This window comes from Puma concolor, chromosome B4 (genome assembly GCF_028749965.1).
Source record: "Puma concolor isolate L17-30 chromosome B4, mPumCon1.1.hap2, whole genome shotgun sequence".
Lineage (NCBI taxonomy): Eukaryota > Metazoa > Chordata > Mammalia > Carnivora > Felidae > Puma > Puma concolor.
Genome location: NC_141673.1, coordinates 74651679 through 74671457, shown reverse-complemented (window position 1 = coordinate 74671457; position 19779 = coordinate 74651679). Strand labels below are relative to the sequence as shown.

Below are 19779 nucleotides of genomic sequence, written 5' to 3'. Positions count from 1 at the left end.
TCTGGTGGTACTAGAAAGATTGCCATTAAATTTTTTGTTGTTCAGTATTTGTGCACTGTTGGGTTTTCAGAACAGCACATGACAGTGTGACAGTGATCTGACAGTTCAGGTGTTCCCCGTTACTAAACAAGACTAATGCAGCATTTTGAATCTGATGTGGCCAATGCAGAAATCACTGGAATGTTACCTGATACAACTATAACTGAGTTAATTAAAAATGTAATAGTAACCATCTAACATTTCGTCTTATATTTGGTCCTTAAATTTTGTTTTTGAGTTAGGGATGTTTCCTCATCCAGTTAGTTACATTTCTTCATCTAAGGTTTGAGTGGCTCTACAAAAAATCACTTACACAACAAACAAATATAAATATAAAAGTACTAAATAATAGTATTTCTGCATTTCATTGATTGATAATATGATTTTCCCATAACAGAAATATTTGAGAGTTCAATAAATTCTTTTCTTTGTTGAATAATAGGCTTCTGGATATTAAATGATTCTCAGCCATCAACAGGGATGTTCAAGTTCAAGTTAGAATTTTTCTTTTTGCAATCTATTTTCAAAAACCCGCTATCTTTAGTATTAGAAAAATGTCATGGTTCTTTAGTATTAAAAAAGTCATGATTTAAAATATTAATATATTTCTTTATAAGTTCATTATTGAATAGAAAAATGATCTATAACCTTGATGAACAGCTTTCCCTTTTCTAAGAATATTCAGTAACATTGCCTTCTGAATTGTCTAAACATTCAGCAAATAGTTTGCTCCTTAAAATCTCTACACTTTGGTTTAAAAAATTCTTCTTTTCTAGAATTTGCAAATAGAACATGACTCTAGATACCTCATTTGCTCAAAACTCACCTTACAGGAAAATATACAGTGAGGGTATGCAATATGCAATGGGTATAGCCACACCTTACTAAACAATGTTTGTGTTTCATAATATTTAAATTGTTTCAAAGGATCAAAGATACGGACCAGAGAGAAAAAAAGAGAGAAGGAAAGGGGACTGGTAAATATTTCTCATGAAATAGGAAAAAAAGTGCTTAAAAATTTAATTAGTAAAATAAAACTGTTTTTATACTTTGTTTTTTACTGGATATATTGAGTACAACTTATTCAATGAAATAAAGATACGAGGTAGTCATTTACCATCGTATAATATCATTTGTAAGTCATCTTAACCTGTTTTAGCAAAAAATAAAAATGATAATCACATAAAATTATACTAAGTATAAGATGGACAAAGTGTTTTCACATATATTCACTTACTCGAATCATATAGCCACCTAGTGCAATTGACAATATATTAGTGATTATTCAAATTTTATAAATAAAAAAATCAATGTGTTTACTTTAGTCATAGGTGAATATGTTTGGAGGCTAAAACAGGGCCTAGATGATTGAATCTTCATCCAGTCATTTTCTGTTACTAGACAGCCACTGTCTAGTACACTGGTGAATTACTATCAAAACTAGAGAAAGGTCTTGTTACCTTGCCTATGCTAGTTTACATTTGCATTCCCAGTGCCTAGCTTAGTGCCTGACTTAATAAATATCTGGTGGATATCTGGTGAATATGTGAAATGAAATAAGAGTTCCCAATCTGGTAAAGGATTCAGAGGCTTTACTTTTATTAACAAAATAAAACAACAGGTTCTATGAAAGAGAACCTTCCAGAAGGATTGAAGATATGGTAGGCAGTAGGTTATTTGCTGCTATGCCCAAGTAATGAAGCTTTGATGTAAATAGGCACCATACACACACACTACTGTGTAGATCCATGTCTCAACAAATCCAAGGTTTCCAACCTCATCTGTTCCCTTGGTGGAATTCTTGATATAAGGGTCTCATATCAGAGTATTCTGGGTGATGCCAAGTTGTTGGCATGTCCTCCCTGTAACCTCCAATTTTCCAAATACATTCACCTTCTACTTCTGCTTTTCTAGCACAAATAGTTCATTTCAGCCTTATGGCTTTTGCCCTAGCTGTTCCCACTCAGGCAGTGTTTCTGAGTTTCACATAGTTTTCTGCTTCTTTGTCATATCTCAAAATAAAAGACATTTTTTCAGAGAGGTCTGTTATCCAAGCAGTCTAAAATAGAATCCCAGTTGCTCAGTATTACCTCACTTTATGTTAGTGCTTTGACACTTTTCTTGTGTGTGGATTTGTTTGTTTGGATATAATTTAATTTATATGTCTGTATGTCTCTTCCATTCAACTAGGAATGCTTCATGAAACTGAGAACTCTCTAATTACTAGCTACATCATTTTTGAAAAGCTATTTCAACTATATTTGCTTTAGTTTCTACTCTATCAAAAGGGAAAGTAGTACTATATATGCCATAGGGTAGTTCCAATGGTAAAATGAGTAATATTTATATGTTTCTGAGAACTTATACAATACCACACAAGATACCCAGTAAAGTACTGCTAGATGAATAAACAGGAAGAAGTTACACTGTAGAATAAAAGGTATGAAATATGGTGGTACCCATGAAGATGCTTGAAAGCTATAGTGGAGAAAGCTCCTAGTTTAACAACAACAAAAATCCCACGATGTATCTTAAAAACAAAATTGTAGTTTTACTATTTATTTTTACAGGAACAACTGGACACTATGTTGAAGGAGGAGGAACAACTGGGCCATCTGAGGGAAGATCAGGGACAACTAGAATATCAGCTGAAGAATCAGGGACAACTGTATTGTCATCTGTAGTGACAGGGAAAACAGGACCATTACTGGGAGGATCAGCAACAACAAGATCATCAGTTACAGGATCAGAGACAACTGAACCATCTGTTGTACTTTCAAGAACATCTGTACCATCAGAAGAATTGACAGGAGCAACTGAACCATCACTTGGGTTAACAACACCTGGACCATCAGCTGAAGGATCAGGGACAGCTACATTATTTGCTGGAGTATCACAAACAACTGAAAGCTCTGTTCTAAAGTCAGGAAATACTGGACCATCCATAGGAGGATCACAGACAACTGGACGATCAGGTGAAGAAGCACAGACAAGTGGACTAGCAGCTGGAGGATCAGGGACTATAGGACCATCCACTGAAGAATCAGAAAAAACAGAAACACCTGTTCTGGGTTTAGGGACAACTCAAACATCTGAAGGATTAGGAACAACTACATCTGTTTTAGGTTCAGGGACAACTGGAACATCATCTGGAGTGACAAGAACAACTAAATCATCATCTCGAGATTCAGATACTACAGGACCAACAGCTGAAGTATTAGGAACAACTAAATCAGCATCTGGTATATCAAGCACAACTGCACTATTGTCTGGTGGGTCAGGGACAACTGGACCATCTGTTGTAGGATCAGGAACGTCTGTACCATCAGCAGGATTGACAGGGACCTCTGGTCTATCACCTGGGTTTGCAACAACTGGACAATCATCTGTAGGATCGAGGACAACTGAGTCATTGGCTGGAAGATCAGAAACCACTGCAACCTCCATTGTAAGTTCAGGCACTACCAGTCCATCCACAGGAGGATCACAGACAACTGGACTGTCGGCCAAAGAAGCAGGGACAACAGAACAAGCAGCTGGAATATCAGGGACCACAGGACCATTCCATGGACGATCAGGGACAACAAGACAATCTGTTTTAAGTTCAGGGATGACCTTACCAACTTCTAAAGAAATAAGGACAACTAGACCTTCATTGGTAAAGTCAGGTACAACTGCAGTATTGACTCCAGGATCAGCCACAAGTGGACTGTCATCTGGAGTATCTGAGTCCACTGAACCATCATCTGAAGCATTAGGAACAACAAGATCATCAGCTGGTATATCAGAGACAACTGGACCATCAACAGTTGGATCTGGGATGGCAACAGGACCATTTTTTGTAGAATCAGGAACAGCTGTATCATCGGTAGGATTGACTGGGACATCTGGCCTATCACATGGGTTAGGAATAACTGGGCCATCAGCTAAAGGAGCAGGGACAACTGGATCATTTGCTGGAAATTCAGGAACAACAGTAACCCCTGTTGTAATTTCAGGGACTGCTGGTCCCTACACAGTAAAATCACAGACAACTAGACAATCTGCTGAAGAAGCTGGGACAACAGGACCAACAGCTGGAGGTTCAGGGACCACAGGACCATTCCATGGAGGGTCAGGAAAAACAGGACAATCTGTTTTAGGTTCAGGGACAACCAGACCATCTGTTGTAGGTCCAGGAACAACTATACCTTCAAGTAGACTATTTTTTGTAGGTTCAGGGACAACCAGAGCATCATCTGGAGTGAAAAGGACAATGGGACCATCATCTGGAGAATTAGGAACAACTAGATCATCATCTGGTATGTCAAGGACAATTGGACCATCAACTGGAAGGTCAGGGATAACTGGACGTTCAGGAAAAGAATCAGGAACATCAGTAACATCAGTAGGATTAACAGGGACATCTGGATCATCATTTGGGTTAGGAACAACTGTACCATCAACGAAAGTATCACAAACAACTACAGCACCTGTTGCAGGATTAGTAAAATCTACATCATCTACAAGATTGACAGGGTCAACTGGATCATCAGTTGGAGGACCAGAGATAACTGGAACAGCAGCTAGAGGATCAGGGACCACAACACTGTCAGCTGGAGCATCAGGAGAAACTGGAACATTAGCTGAAGGATCAGAAACAACAAAAACCTTTGTTATAACATTAGGGATTACTGAAACACCTGTAAGAGGATCACAGACAATGGGATGGTCAACTAAAGATTCAGGAACAACTGGGCAAGAAGCTAGAGGATCAGGGACAACAGGGCAATTCATTGGAGGATCAGGAACATCAGTGTCATCTGTTTTTGTTTCAAGGACAATTCACCCATTATCTGAAGAATCAGGGACCACTAGACCATCTGTTTTAGTTTCAGAGACAACCAGACCATTACCTGGACACACAGAGACCATGGGATCATCATCTGGCGATTCAGACACCACTGGACCATCAGCTGAGGTATTGGGGACAACTAGATCACCAGCTGGTATATCAGAAACAACTAGACTATCAACGGGTAGATCTGGGATGACAGAAGGACCATCTGTTGTAGGGTCAGAAACATCTGTACCATCAGTAGGTTGGACAAAGATATCTGGCCCATCATCTGGGTTAGTAACAACTGGGCCATCAGCTGAAGGAGCAGAAACAACTGGATCATTTGCTGGGAATTCAGGAAGAAGGGCAACTGCTATTGTAAGTTCAGGAACTAGTGGTCCCTACATAGGAGGAATCCATACAACTGTACTATCACCTGAAGAGGCAAGGACTATAGGACCAACATCTGGGGGATCAGGGACCACAGAACCATTCCCTGGAGTATCAGGAACAATGGAACAATCTGCTTTAGGTTCAGAGACAACTAGACCATCAGTTGTAAGCTCAGGAACAAGTGGAATATCATCTAGAGTGATGGGTATACCTGGACAATCTACTAGAGTGACAGGGAAAATTGGACCACCAGCTGGAGAATTAGGAACAACTGGATCATCAGCTGGTATATCAAGCACAACTGGACTATTGTCTGGTGAGTCAGGGACAACTGGACCATCTGTTGTAGGATCAGGAACATCTGTCCCATCAGCAGGATTGACAGGGACCGCTGGTCCATCATCTGGGTTTGCAACAACTGGACAGTCATCTGTAGGATCGAGGTCAACTGAGTCATTGGCTGGAAGATCAGAAACCACTGCAACCTCCATTGTAAGTTCAGGCACTACCAGTCCATCCACAGGAGGATCACAGACAACTGCACTGTCAGCCAAAGAAGCAGGGACAAGAGAACAAGCAGCTGGAAGATCAGGGACCACAGGACCATTCCATGGACGATCAGGAACAACAGGACAATTTGTTTTAAGTTCATGGACGACTGGGCCATCATCTGAAGAATTAAGGACAACTAGACCTTCATTGGTAAAGTCCAGCACCACTGGAATATCAGCTACAGGATCAGCCACAACTGGACAGTCCTCTGGAGTATCTGAGTTCACTGAGCCATCATCTGAAGTATTCAGAACAACTAGATCATCAACTCGTATATCAAGCACAACTGGACCATTGCCTGGTGGGTCAGGGAAAACTGGACCATCTGTTGTAGGATCAGGAACATCTGTCCCATCAGCAGGATTGACAGGCACCTCTGGTCCATCACTTGTGTTTGCAACAACTGGACAGTCATTTGTAGGATCGAGGACAACTGCCTCATTGGCTGGAAGATCAGAAACCACTGCAACCTCCATTGTAACTTCAGGCACTACCAGTCCATCCACAGGAGGATCACAGACAACTGGATTGTCAGCCAAAGAAACAGGAACAACAGAACAAGCAGCTGGAAGACCAGGGACCACAGGACCATTCCATGGACGATCAGGAACAACAAGAAAACCTGTTTTACATTCAGGGTCAACCTTATCAACTTCTAAAGAAATAAGGATAACAAGACCTTTGTTGGTAAAGTCAGGCACAACTGGAGTATTGGCCACAGGATCAGCCACAACTGGACAGTCATCTGGAGTATCTGAGTCCACTGAGCTATTATCTGAAGTATTCAGAACAACTAGATCATCAACTCGAAAATCAAGCACAACTGGAACATGGCCTGGAGGTTCAGGGACAATTGGACCATCTGTTGTAGGATCAGGAACATCTGTCCCATCAGCAGGATTGACAGAGTCCTCTGGTCCATCACCTGGGTTCGCAACAACTGGACTGTCATCTGTAGGATCGAGGACAACTGAGTCATTGTCTGGAAGACCAGAAACCAGTGCGACCTCCATTGTACCTTCAGGCACTACTAGTCCATCCACAGGAGGATCACAGATAACTGGACTGTTAGCCAAAGAAGCAGGGACAACAGAACAAGCAGCTGAGGTAGCAGAAACCACAGGACCATTCCGTGGACGAACTGGAGCAACAAGACAACCTGTTTTAGTTTCAGAGACGAACTTACCAAGTTCTAAAGAAATAAGGACAACGAGACCTTCATTAGTAAAGTCAGGCATAACTGGAGTATTGGCTTCAAGATCAGCCACAACTGCACTGTCATCTGGAGTATCTGAGTCCTCTGAGCCATCATCTGAAGTATTCAGAACAACTATATCATCAACTCGTATATCAAGTACAATTGGACTGTTTTCTGGAGGTTCAGGGACAACTGGATCATCTGTTGTAGGACCAGGAACATCTGTCCCATCAGCAGGATTGACAGGCACCTCTGGTCCATCACCTGGGTTTGCAACAACTGGACAGTCATCTGTAGGATCGAGGACAACTGAGTCATTGCCTGAAAGATCAGAAACCACTGCAACCTCCGTTGTAAGTTCAGGCACTACCAGTCCATCCACAGGAGGATCACAGACAACTGGACTGTCGGCCAAAGAAGCAAGGACAACAGAACAAGCAGCTGGAATATCTGGGACCACAGGACCATTCCATGGACGATCAGGAACAACAGGACAATATGTTTTAAGTTCATGGACGACTGGGCCATCATCTGAAGAAATAAGGACAACTAGACCTTCATTGGTAAAGTCCAGCACCACTGGAATATCAGCTACAGGATCAGCCACAGCTGGACAGTCATTTGAAGTATCTGAGTCCCCTGAGCCATCATCTGAAGTATTCAGAACAACTAGATCGTCAACTCAAAAATCAGGCACACCTGCCCTATTATCTGGTGGGTCAGGGACAACTGGACCATCTGTTGTAGGACCAGGAACATCTGTCTCATCAGGAGGATTGACAGAGTCCTCTGGTCCATCACCTGGGTTTGCTACAACTGGACAGTCATCTGTAGGATCGAGGACAACTGAGTCATTGGCTGGAAGATCAGAAACCACTGCAACCTCCGTTGTAAGTTCAGGCACTACCAGTCCATCCACAGGAGGATCACAGACAACTGGACTGTCGGCCAAAGAAGCAAGGACAACAGAACAAGCAGCTGGAAGATCAGGGACCACAGGACCATTCCATGGACGTTCAGGAACAACAGGACAATCCGTTTTAAGTTCATGGACGACTGGGCCATCATCTGAAGAAATAAGGACAACTAGACCTTCATTGGTAAAGTCCAGCACCACTGGAATATCAGCTACAGGATCAGCCACAACTGGACAGTCATTTGAAGTATCTGAGTCCCCTGAGACACCATCTGAAGTATTCAGAACAACTAGATCGTCAACTCAAAAATCAGGCACACCTGCCCTATTTTCTGGAGGTTCAGGGACAACTGGACCATCTGTTGTAGGACCAGGAACATCTGTCTCATCAGGAGGATTGACAGAGTCCTCTGGTCCATCACCTGGGTTTGCAACAACTGGACAGTCATCTGTAGGATCGAGGACAACTGAGTCATTGGCTGGAAGATCAGAAACCACTGCAACCTCCATTGTAAGTTCAGGCACTACCAGTCCATCCACAAGAGGATCACAGACAACTGGACTGTCGGCCAAAGAAGCAAGGACAACAGAACAAGCAGCTGGAATATCTGGGACCACAGGACCATTCCATGGACGATCAGGAACAACAGGACAATCTGTTTTAAGTTCATGGACGACTGGGCCATCATCTGAAGAATTAAGGACAACTAGACCTTCATTGGTAAAGTCCAGCACCACTGGAATATCAGCTACAGGATCAGCCACAGCTGGACAGTCATTTGAAGTATCTGAGTCCCCTGAGCCATCATCTGAAGTATTCAGAACAACTAGATCGTCAACTCAAAAATCAGGCACACCTGCCCTATTTTCTGGTGGGTCAGGGACAACTGGACCATCTGTTGTAGGACCAGGAACATCTGTCTCATCAGGAGGATTGACAGAGTCCTCTGGTCCATCACCTGGGTTTGCAACAACTGGACAGTCATCTGTAGGATCGAGGACAACTGAGTCATTGGCTGGAAGATCAGAAACCACTGCAACCTCCATTGTAAGTTCAGGCACTACCAGTCCATCCACAGGAGGATCACAGACAACTGGACTGTCGGCCAAAGAAGCAGGGACAACAGAACAAGCAGCTGGAGGATCAGGGACCACAGGACCATTCCATGGACGATCAGGAACAACAGGACAATCTGTTTTAAGTTCATGGACGACTGGGCCATCATCTGAAGAAATAAGGACAACTAGACCTTCATTGGTAAAGTCCAGCACCACTGGAATATCAGCTACAGGATCAGCCACAACTGGACAGTCATTTGAAGTATCTGAGTCCCCTGGGCCATCATCTGAAGTATTCAGAACAACTAGATCGTCAACTCAAAAATCAGGCACACCTGCCCTATTTTCTGGTGGGTCAGGGACAACTGGACCATCTGTTGTAGGACCAGGAACATCTGTCCCATCAGCAGGATTGACAGGGACCTCTGGTCCATCACCTGGGTTTGCAACAATTGGACAGTCATCTGTAGGATCGAGGACAACTGAGTCATTGGCTGGAAGATCAGAAACCACTGCAACCTCCATTGTAAGTTCAGGCACTACCAGTCCATCCACAGGAGGATCACAGACAACTGCACTGTCAGCCAAAGAAGCAGGGACAAGAGAACAAGCAGCTGGAAGATCAGGGACCACAGGACCATTCCATGGACGATCAGGAACAACAGGACAATCCGTTTTAAGTTCATGGACGACTGGGCCATCATCTGAAGAATTAAGGACAACTAGACCTTCATTGGTAAAGTCCAGCAAAACTGGAATATCATCTACAGGAACAGCCACACCTGGATCGTCATCTGGAGTATCTGAGTCCCCTGAGCCATCATCTGAAGTATTCAGAACAACTGGATCATCAACTCGAAAATCAAGCACAACTGGCCTATTTTCTGGAGGTTCAGGGACAACTGGACCATCTGTTTTAGGATTGGAAACATCTGTCCCATCATCAGAATTGACAGGCACCTCTGGTCCATCACCTGGGTTCGCAATAACTGGACAACCGTCTGTAGGATCAAGGACAACTGAGTCATTGGCTGGAATATCAGAAACCACTGCAACCCCCATTGTACCTTCAGGCACTACAAGTCCATCCACAGGAGGATCACATACAACTGCACTGTCAGCCAAAGAAGCAGGGACAACAGTACAAGCAGCTGGAAGATCAGGGACCACAAGACCATTCCATGGACGATCAGGAACAACAGGACAATCTGTTTTAAGTTCATGGACGACTGGGCCATCATCTGAAGAAATAAGGACAACCAGACCTTTATTGGTAAAGTCCAGCACCACTGGAATATCAGCTACAGGATCAGCCACAAATGGACAGTCATCTGGAGTATTTGAGTCCACTGAGCCATCATCTGAAGTATTCAGAACAACTAGATCATCAACTCCTATATCAACTTCAACTGGACTATTTTCTGGAGGTTCAGGGACAACTGGACCATCTGTTATAGGACCAGGAACATCTGTGCCATCAGCAGGATTGACAGAGTCCTCTGGTCCATCACCTGGGTTTGCAACAACTGGACAGTCATCTGTAGGATCGAGGACAACTGAGTCATTGTCTGGAAGACCAGAAACCAGTGCAACCTTCATAGGAAGTTCAGGCAGTACCAGTCCATCCACAGGAGGATCACAGACAGCTGGACTTTCAGCCAAAGAAGCAGGGACAACAGAACAAGCAGCTGAGGTAGCAGGAACCACAGGACCATTCCATGGACGAACTGGAGCAACAAGACAACCTGTTTTAGTTTCAGGGACGACCTTACCAAATTCTAAAGATATAAGGACAACGAGACCTTCATTGGTAAAGTCAGGCATAACTGGAGTATTGGCTTCAAGATCAGCCACAACTGCACTGTCATCTGGAGTATCTGAGTCTACTGAGCCATCATCTGAAGTATTCAGAACAACTAGATCATCGACTGGTATATCAAGTGCAACTGGCCGATTTTCTGCAGGTTCAGGAACTTCTGGACCATCTGTTGTAGGACCGGGAACATCCTTACCATCAGCAGGATTGACAGGGACCTCTGGTCCATCACCTGGTTTTGCAACAACTGGACAATCATCTGTAGGATTGAGGACAACTGAGTCATTGGCTGGAAGATCAGAAACCACTGCAACCTCCATTGTAAGTTTAGGCACTACCAGTCCATCCACAGAAGGATCACAGACAACCAGACTGTCAGCCAAAGAAGCAGGGACAACAGAACTAGCAGGTGGAATATCAGGGACCACAGGACCATTTCATGGACATTCAGGAACAACAGGACAATCCGTTTTAAATTCATGGACGACTGAGCCATCATCTGAAGAAATAAGGACAACTAGACCTTCATTGGTAAAGTCCAGCACCACTGGAATATCAGCTACAGGATCAGCCACAAGTGGACTGTCATCTGGAGTATCTGAGTCCCCTGAGCCATCATCTGAAGTATTCAGAACAACTAGATTGTCAACTCAAAAATCAGGCACACCTGCCCTATTTTCTGGTGGGTCAGGGACAACTGGACCATCTGTTGTAGGACCAGGAACATCTGTCTCATCAGGAGGATTGACAGAGTCCTCTGGTCCATCACCTGGGTTTGCAACAACTGGACAGTCATCTGTAGGATCGAGGACAACTGAGTCATTGGCTGGAAGATCAGAAACCACTGCAACCTCCATTGTAAGTTCAGGCACTACCAGTCCATCCACAGGAGGATCACAGACAACTGGACTGTCGGCCAAAGAAGCAGGGACAACAGAACAAGCAGCTGGAGGATCAGGGACCACAGGACCATTCCATGGACGATCAGGAACAACAGGACAATCTGTTTTAAGTTCATGGACAACTGGGCCATCATCTGAAGAAATAAGGACAACCAGATATTTATTGGTAAAGTCCAGCACCACTGGAATATCAGCTACAGGATCAGCCACAACTGGACAGTCCTCTGGAGTATCTGAGTTCACTGAGCCATCATCTGAAGTATTCAGAACAACTAGATCATCAACTCCTATATCAACTTCAACTGGACTATTTTCTGGAGGTTCAGGGACAACTGGACCATCTGTTGTAGGACCAGGAACATCTTTCTCATCAGGAGGATTGACAGAGTCCTCTGGTCCATCACCTGGGTTTGCAACAACTGGACAGTCATCTGTAGGATCGAGGACAACTGAGTCATTGGCTGGAAGATCAGAAACCACTGCAACCCCCATTGTACCTTCAGGCACTACTAGTCCATCCACAGGAGGATCACAGACAACTGGACTGTCAGCCAAAGAAGCACGGACAACAGAACAAGCAGCTGGAAGATCAGGGACCACAGGACCATTCCATGGACGTTCAGGAACAACAGGACAATCCGTTTTAAGTTCATGGACGACTGGGCCATCATCTGAAGAAATAAGGACAACCAGACCTTCATTGGTAAAGTCCAGCACCACTGGAATATCAGCTACAGGATCAGCCACAACTGGACAGTCATTTGAAGTATCTGAGTCCCCTGAGCCATCATCTGAAGTATTCAGAACAACTAGATCATCAACTCGTATATCAAGTACAGCTGGCCTATTTTCTGGTGGGTCAGGGAAAACTGGACCATCTGTTGTAGGATCAGAAACATCTGTGCCATCAGCAGGATTGACAGGGACCTCTGGTCCATATCCTGGTTTAGCAACAACTGGACAGTCATCTGTAGGGTTGAGGACAACTGTGTCCTTGGCTGGAAGATCAGAAACCACTGCAACCTCCATTGTAAGTTCAGGCACTACCAGTCCATCCACAGGAGGATCACAGACAACTGGACTGTCGGCCAAAGAAGCAGGGACTACAGAACAAGCAGCTGGAATATCAGGGACCACAGGACCATTCCATGGACGATCAGGAACAACAAGACAACCTGTTTTAGGTTCAGGGACAACCTTACCAACTTCTAAAGAAATAAGGACCACGAGACCTTCATTGGTAAAGTCCAGCACAACTGGAGTACTGGCTACAGGATCAGCCACAACTGCACTGTCCTCTGGAGTATCTGAGTCCACTGAACCATCATCTGAAGTAATTGGTAAAACTAGATCATCAACTCATATATCAAGTACAACTGGTCTATTTTCTGGAGGTTCAGGGACAACTGGAATGTCTGTTGTTGGATCAGGAACAACTGTACCATCAACAGGATTGACAGGTACCTATGGTCCATCACCTGCATTTGGAACAACTGGACAATCATCTGTAGTATCGAGGACAACTGAGTCATTGGCTGGAATATCAGAAACAACTGAAACCTCTGTTTTTAGTGCAGGGATTACTGGTCTGTCCACAAGAGGATCTCATAGAACCGGACCACCTGCTGAGGAAACTGGGATAACAGGACGAGCTGGTGGAGCTTCAGGGACCACAGGACTGTTCCATGGATTATCAGGAACAACAGTACATTCTGTTTTAGGTTCAGAAACAACAAGAAAATCTGTTGTTTTGTCAGGAACAACTGTACCATCATCTGGAGTGACAGGAATAACTGGACCATCAACTATGGAATTGGGAACAAGTAGATCATTAGCCAGTATATCGGAGAACACTGGGGCATTAATGAGTGGATCTGGGGTGACAACAGGACCATCTTTTGTAGGATCAGGCATATCTGTACCATCAGTAGGATTGACAGGGACCTCTGGTCCATCACCTGGATTAGCAACAACTGGATCATCAGCTGGAGGATCAGGGATAACTGGAGTATATTCTGGAATATCAGAAACAACTTCCACCTCTGTTGTAAGTTCAGCGACTATTGGTCCATTTACAGGAGGATCACAGACAACTGGACTGTCAGCCAAAGAAGCAGGGACAACAGAACAAGCAGCTGGAGAATCAGGGACCACAGGACCATTCCATGGTCGATCAGGAACAACAAAACAATCTACTTTAGGTTCAGGGATGACCTTACCATCTTCTAAAGAAATAAGGACAACTAGATCTTTGTTGGTAAAGACAGGCACAACTGGAGTATCAGCTACTGGATCAGCCACAACTGGACTGTCATCTGGAGTATCTGATTCCACTGGACCATCATCTGAAGTATTAGGAACAATCAGATCATCAGCTGGTATATCAGAGACAACTGGACCATCAACAAGTGGATCTAGAATGACAAGAGGACCATTTTTTGTAGAATCAGGAACATCTGTACCATCAATAGGATTTACAGGGATGTCTGGTCCAGAGCCAACTGAATCATTCACTGGAAGATCAGAAACAACAGCAACCTCTACTGTAAATTCAGGTACTAGTGGTCTCTACAATGGAGGAATCCAGACAAATGGGCTGTCAGCTAAAGAAGCAAGGACAACAGGACCGTTTCGAGGAGGGTCAGGAACAACTGGAAGATTTTTTGTAGGTTCAGGGACAACTGTGCCATCATCTAGAGTGGAAAGCATAACTGGACCATTATCTGGAATGACAGGAATAACTGGACCATCAGCTGAGGAATTAGTAACAACTAGTTCATCAGCTGGTATATCAGAAACAACTGGATTATCAATGCGTGGATCTGGGATGACAGCAGGACCATCTGTTGTAGAGTCAGGAACATCTGTATCATCAGTAGGATTGGTAGGGACATCTAGCCCGTCACATGGGTTAGGAATAACTGGGCCATCAGCTGAAGGAGCAGGGACAACTGGATCATTTTCTGGAAGATCAGAAACAACATCAATCTCTATTATAAGTTCAGGTACTAGTGGTCCCTACATAGGAGGAATCCAGACAACTGGAAAATCTATTGAAGAAGCCGGGACAACAGGACCAACAGCTGGAGGTTCAGGGACCACAGGACAATTCCATGAAGGATCAGAAACAACAGGACAATCTGTTTTGGTTTCAGGGACAACTAGACTGCCTGTTGTAGGTTCAGGGACAACTGGGGCATCATCTGGAGTGACAGGCATAACTGGACCATCATCTGAAGTGAAAGGGACAATTGGACCATCAGCTGGAGAATTAGGAACAACTAGATCATCACCTGGTATATCTAGGACAACTGGACTATCATCTGGTGGGTTAGAGACAACTGGACTATCTGCTGTAGGATTAGGAACATCTCTCCCATCAAGATTGACAGGGACACCTGGACCATCAGCTGGTTTAGCAACAACTGGACCATCAGCTAAAGGATCAGGGACAACTGAATCATTTTCTGGAAGATCAGAAACAACTGAAATCTTTGTTGTAAGTTCAGCAACTATGAGTACATCCATAGGAGGAACACAGACAACTGGACAATCTGCTGAGGAAGCAGGGGCAACAGGTCTAGAATCTGGAGGGTCAGGGACTACAGGACTATTCCATGGAGGATCAGAAACTACAGGACAATCTATTTTAGGTTCAGGGACGACCTTACCATCTTCTGAAAAATTAAGGTCAACTAGACCTTTATTGGTAAAGTCGGGCTCTACTGGAGTATCTGCTACAGGATCAGTCACAAGTGGACTGTCATCCTGGGAATCTGGGTCCACTGGATCATCAACTGAAGTATTCAGAACAACTAGATCTTCTGTTGGAATATCAAGGACAAGTCAACCATCTACTGGAGGATCAGGGACAACTGCACCATCCGTTGTAGGATTAGGAATACGTTCATCAGCACCAGGATTGACAGAATCAACTGGACCACCAGTTTTAGGATCAGGGACAACTGAAACAGCAGCTAGAGGATCAGGGACCATAGGACTATCAGCTAGCAGATCAAGGACAACTGGATCATTAGCTGGAGTATCAGAAACAACCAAAACCTCTGTTGCAATGTTAGAGACTACTGCAACATCTATAGTAGGATCATGGACAACTGAACAATCAACTGAAGAATCAAAGACAACTGTACAATCAGCCCTAGGATCAGAGACCTCAAGACCATCTACTGGATTGTCAGGAATGACAGGATCATCAAGTTTTGGTTCAGGGACAACCCTGCCATCATCTGAAGAATCAAGGGTAACTAGACCATCCGTTATAGGTTCAGGCACAACTGAACCATCACATGGAGTGATTGGGACAAGTGGATCATCATCTGGAGATATATCCATCACTGGACCACCATCTGAACTATTAGGAACAACTATATCATCAGTAGGTATATCAAAGACAACTGGACAATCAATGGGTGGATTTGGGACAACTGGACCATCTGTTGTAGAATCAGGAACATCTTTGCCATCAGCAGGATTTACAGGGACATCTGGAACATTACATGAGTTAGGAACAAGTGGACCTTCAGCTGAAGGATCAAGGACAACTGGAATATTTTCTGGATTATCAGAAACAACTGAAACCTCTGTTGTAAGGTCCGAGACTACTGGACCATCCATAGGAGAATCACAGACAACTGGACAATTAATTGAAGAAGCAGGAACAACTGTACAAGGATTTGGGGCAGCAGAGACCACTCAGTCATCTGTTGGAGGATCAGGAACAACAGGACCATCTATTTTAGGTTCAGGGACAACTCCACAATCATCTGAAGGATTAGGGACAACTGTACCACCAGCTATAGAACCAGGAACAACTGGGCCATCGACCAAAGGATCAGCCAAAACTGGGTCATCAGGGTTACAGACCACTGAATCAATTGAAATATTAGGATCAGCTATATCATCAGTCAGTGATTCAAGGACAATTAGACCATCAACTAAAGGATCAGGGACAACTGTAAGATTACCTGAAAGAGCAGAGACATTTGGACCACCTGTTGTGAATTCAGGAATAACTGGACCATTTGTAGCATCACAGAGGACTGGACCATCAGCTGAAGTTTCAGTGACCACAGGATCATCATCTGGAGGATCAGGTACAACTGCCCCATCTGTTACAGGTTCAGAGACAACTGGACCATCAGCTGGAGCACCAGGGACAACTGGAATATCATCTAGAGGAGCAGGAGCAACTGGACTACTTGTTTTAGTTTCAGATACAGCTATCCCAGCATCTGAAAGATCCAGAACAACTGCATCACCAGCTGGAGGATCAGTGACAGCTGGACCATCAAATGGAGAATCAAGGACAACTAGATCAGCTATTTTAGGTTTAGGGACAACTCAACCATCATCAGGAGCATCAGGAACAACTGGACCATCACCAGAAGGATCAGGGACAAGTGGATCATCAACTGGGATAACCACTGGGATGTTAAGGAATGAGGTTACCACATCTGAAGGCAAGTCAAGTTCACTGAAAATAGACCATTTATTGTAAGCAATTTAAATTTTGTTCAGATTTCTACTTTTGAACTATATACATTTGTCAGAATTAGAATATTTAGAACTCGTTTACTAAAGATGGGAGCTTTGTAGAACATTATTGTTTTGAAGTGAGTCCACAGACTTCTTAAGAAGTTTATGTTTTTATCCCTCCTACTTTTATTTTTGACCATGTGCAACCAGAGTGTCAGTGGGAGCTACAACAGGTTCAGACAGGGGAAGCACAGCTGGAGCATCAGGCTCTATAACCACCACTGCTGGGAAACAAGCAGTCAAGCCTTACCCAGGTATCTGTTGGTATTCCAATGCAAGTGTAGCTTAGACTCATCATGATAATGAGTTTGTTATATTAATCAAGCACCAAATATTTGGAGAAAAGATTAAGAGATATTCTAGGTTTAGTATTAACATCTAAATTTTAAATATACTTAAATAGTGGTAGGTTTGTTTTTCCTAAAATGAAACACATAAAGATAATTTTCAATTATCTCATTAATCAGGTACAACTGAAGAACCATATGGAGAAACCGAATCAGGTGAAAGCATAACCAGTTTAACCACACCTGGAAAATCAGGCGAGTGGGAAGGGAAGGTGTTGGCCCAGGTTGTAACACAAAATAAGGTTTCCTGATAAATCTAATGATGAATATTAGTGTATTTTGAGTAGAAATCAGAAAATCAGATCCAAGTCATCTGGCATTTAGGACCTTATATTTTGTTAGGTGTGTTTACACCAGGTACTGGAACTGTAACACCTGAACTCAAAGTAGTTACATTGTTAAATGTCCAGGTAGTGTCCCCATAAAATAAGAACACTGCTCATGACTTTCTGGGTTTTTTTAATTTTTAAAACGTTTATTTATTTTTGAGAGAGAGAGAGGAAGAGAGAGAGCACAGGTGATCATGAGCAGGGGAGGGGCAGAGAGAGGGAGAGAAAGAATCCCAAGCAGACTCTGTACTGTCAGCTCAGAGCCAGACTAGGAGCTTGAACTCACCAATCGTGAGATCATGACCTGAGCCAAAATCAAGAGTCAGCTGCTTAACTGACTGGGTTACACAGGCGACCCATTACTTTTCATTTTAATTTCAGGTTTCACAGAAGCTGCCCCTGGCTCAACAATTGCACCAGAAAGTTCCACTACTGGTAAGTAAGCAGGGGATGTCAGATTTTTTTTTTTTACACTTTTCATGCTTATTGGCTAATTAGAAATGGCAAAATAGTTAGTAATAATTCCAGTTACATAATTATAGTGTCCTTAAATATATTCTCTCATTTAACTATTAGAATAAATTTTGTTATCTCGTTTTACTCATGGGGAACTTAGAAAAGATACTACCTAGGGGCGCCTGGGTGGCTCAGTCAGTTAAGCCTCGGACTTCGGCTCAGGTCACGATCTCGAGGTCCATGAGTTCAAGCCCCGCTTCGGGCTCTGTGCTGACTGCTCAAAGCCTGGAGCCTGTTTCAGATTCTGTGTCTCCCTCTCTCTCTGACCCTGCCCCGTTCATGCTCTGTCTCTCTCTGTCTCAAAAATAAATAAACGTTAAAAAAAAAAAGATATGACCTAAATTTGTTCATATTCTACAGCAAATCAAATATTGGAGCCAATATTTTAATCCATTCTATACTGACTCCAAAGACTGTGCTCCTACCCACAATGTCCATCCTCCTGTAAGGCAAATATAAAATGTTCTTTGATGATCCATCAATAAGACCTTGCTTTTAATATTTATAAAGCTCAAATTTTCTCCATTTCCAAGCTACAGCAGCAGGTACTAAAAAGGGGGTTAAAATTTTATATATAATGACAAACTGTGGCATTTGTCAATTCTAAAACATTGGCAAAAACTATAATACTATTGCTTTATAAATAAAAACTTTATCACTTCATTTCTTTTTACAATCATTCCAACGTATGGGGCAATTATTTTTCTTAACAGTAAATGAAAATGTATTAAAGACGATAGCACATTAGTATTTAAATTTTGGACTAGTAATATATTATAGTACTTGAGAAAGGCATTATTTCTGTTTGTAGGTTATCTCACCGAACCTAGCTATTCATGATGAAATTGTCCATTATTTAAGGAAAAGATTGTTTATGCTTTTTTTCTTGTAAAGTATTATGCTACACTTATTCTAACTACTTTTACAAAGATGACTTATATAAATTTATTTTACAAACTAGTCACTAGAAAATAGTTCAATAATTTGATTCAGATTAAATTTATAGTTATTCTTTATTCAATCTATGGCTATGTAAATGTAAATAAATTGAAATGTTTCAAATTATATATTGAACACCATAATTATATTATAAATTAATATCATGGCTACTAGGATGTGACTATTGGACATAGTATGTACTTTATTGTTATTGACAATAGTACTTTTGCATTTTCCAAATTCAACACCTTAATCTTTATTAAATGGCAGCAAACAAGAATTACATTTGTGTAAATATTTTACTTGGGAAAAAGGCAATGGTTTTGCTTTCAGTTTGATAATTTGTAATTCATAGGTGATTCCTTACAGAGCACTTCGCAGCTTCTCTCCCAAGTGAT

General features: G+C 42.7%; 1 protein-coding gene across 1 annotated transcript in view; it reads left to right on the top strand.

Annotated features, from left to right (window-relative positions):
• MUC19 (mucin 19, oligomeric) overlaps positions 1–19779 on the top strand; it is a 138261-nt gene that overhangs the window by 87101 nt on the left and 31381 nt on the right. Inside the window, exons 46-49 of the mRNA XM_086715120.1 lie at positions 2610–11027; positions 11145–17174; positions 17718–17792; positions 18308–18361. Coding sequence (XP_086571246.1) covers positions 2610–11027; positions 11145–17174; positions 17718–17792; positions 18308–18361 — 14577 coding nt within the window. The remainder of the gene's footprint in view (positions 1–2609; positions 11028–11144; positions 17175–17717; positions 17793–18307; positions 18362–19779) is intronic.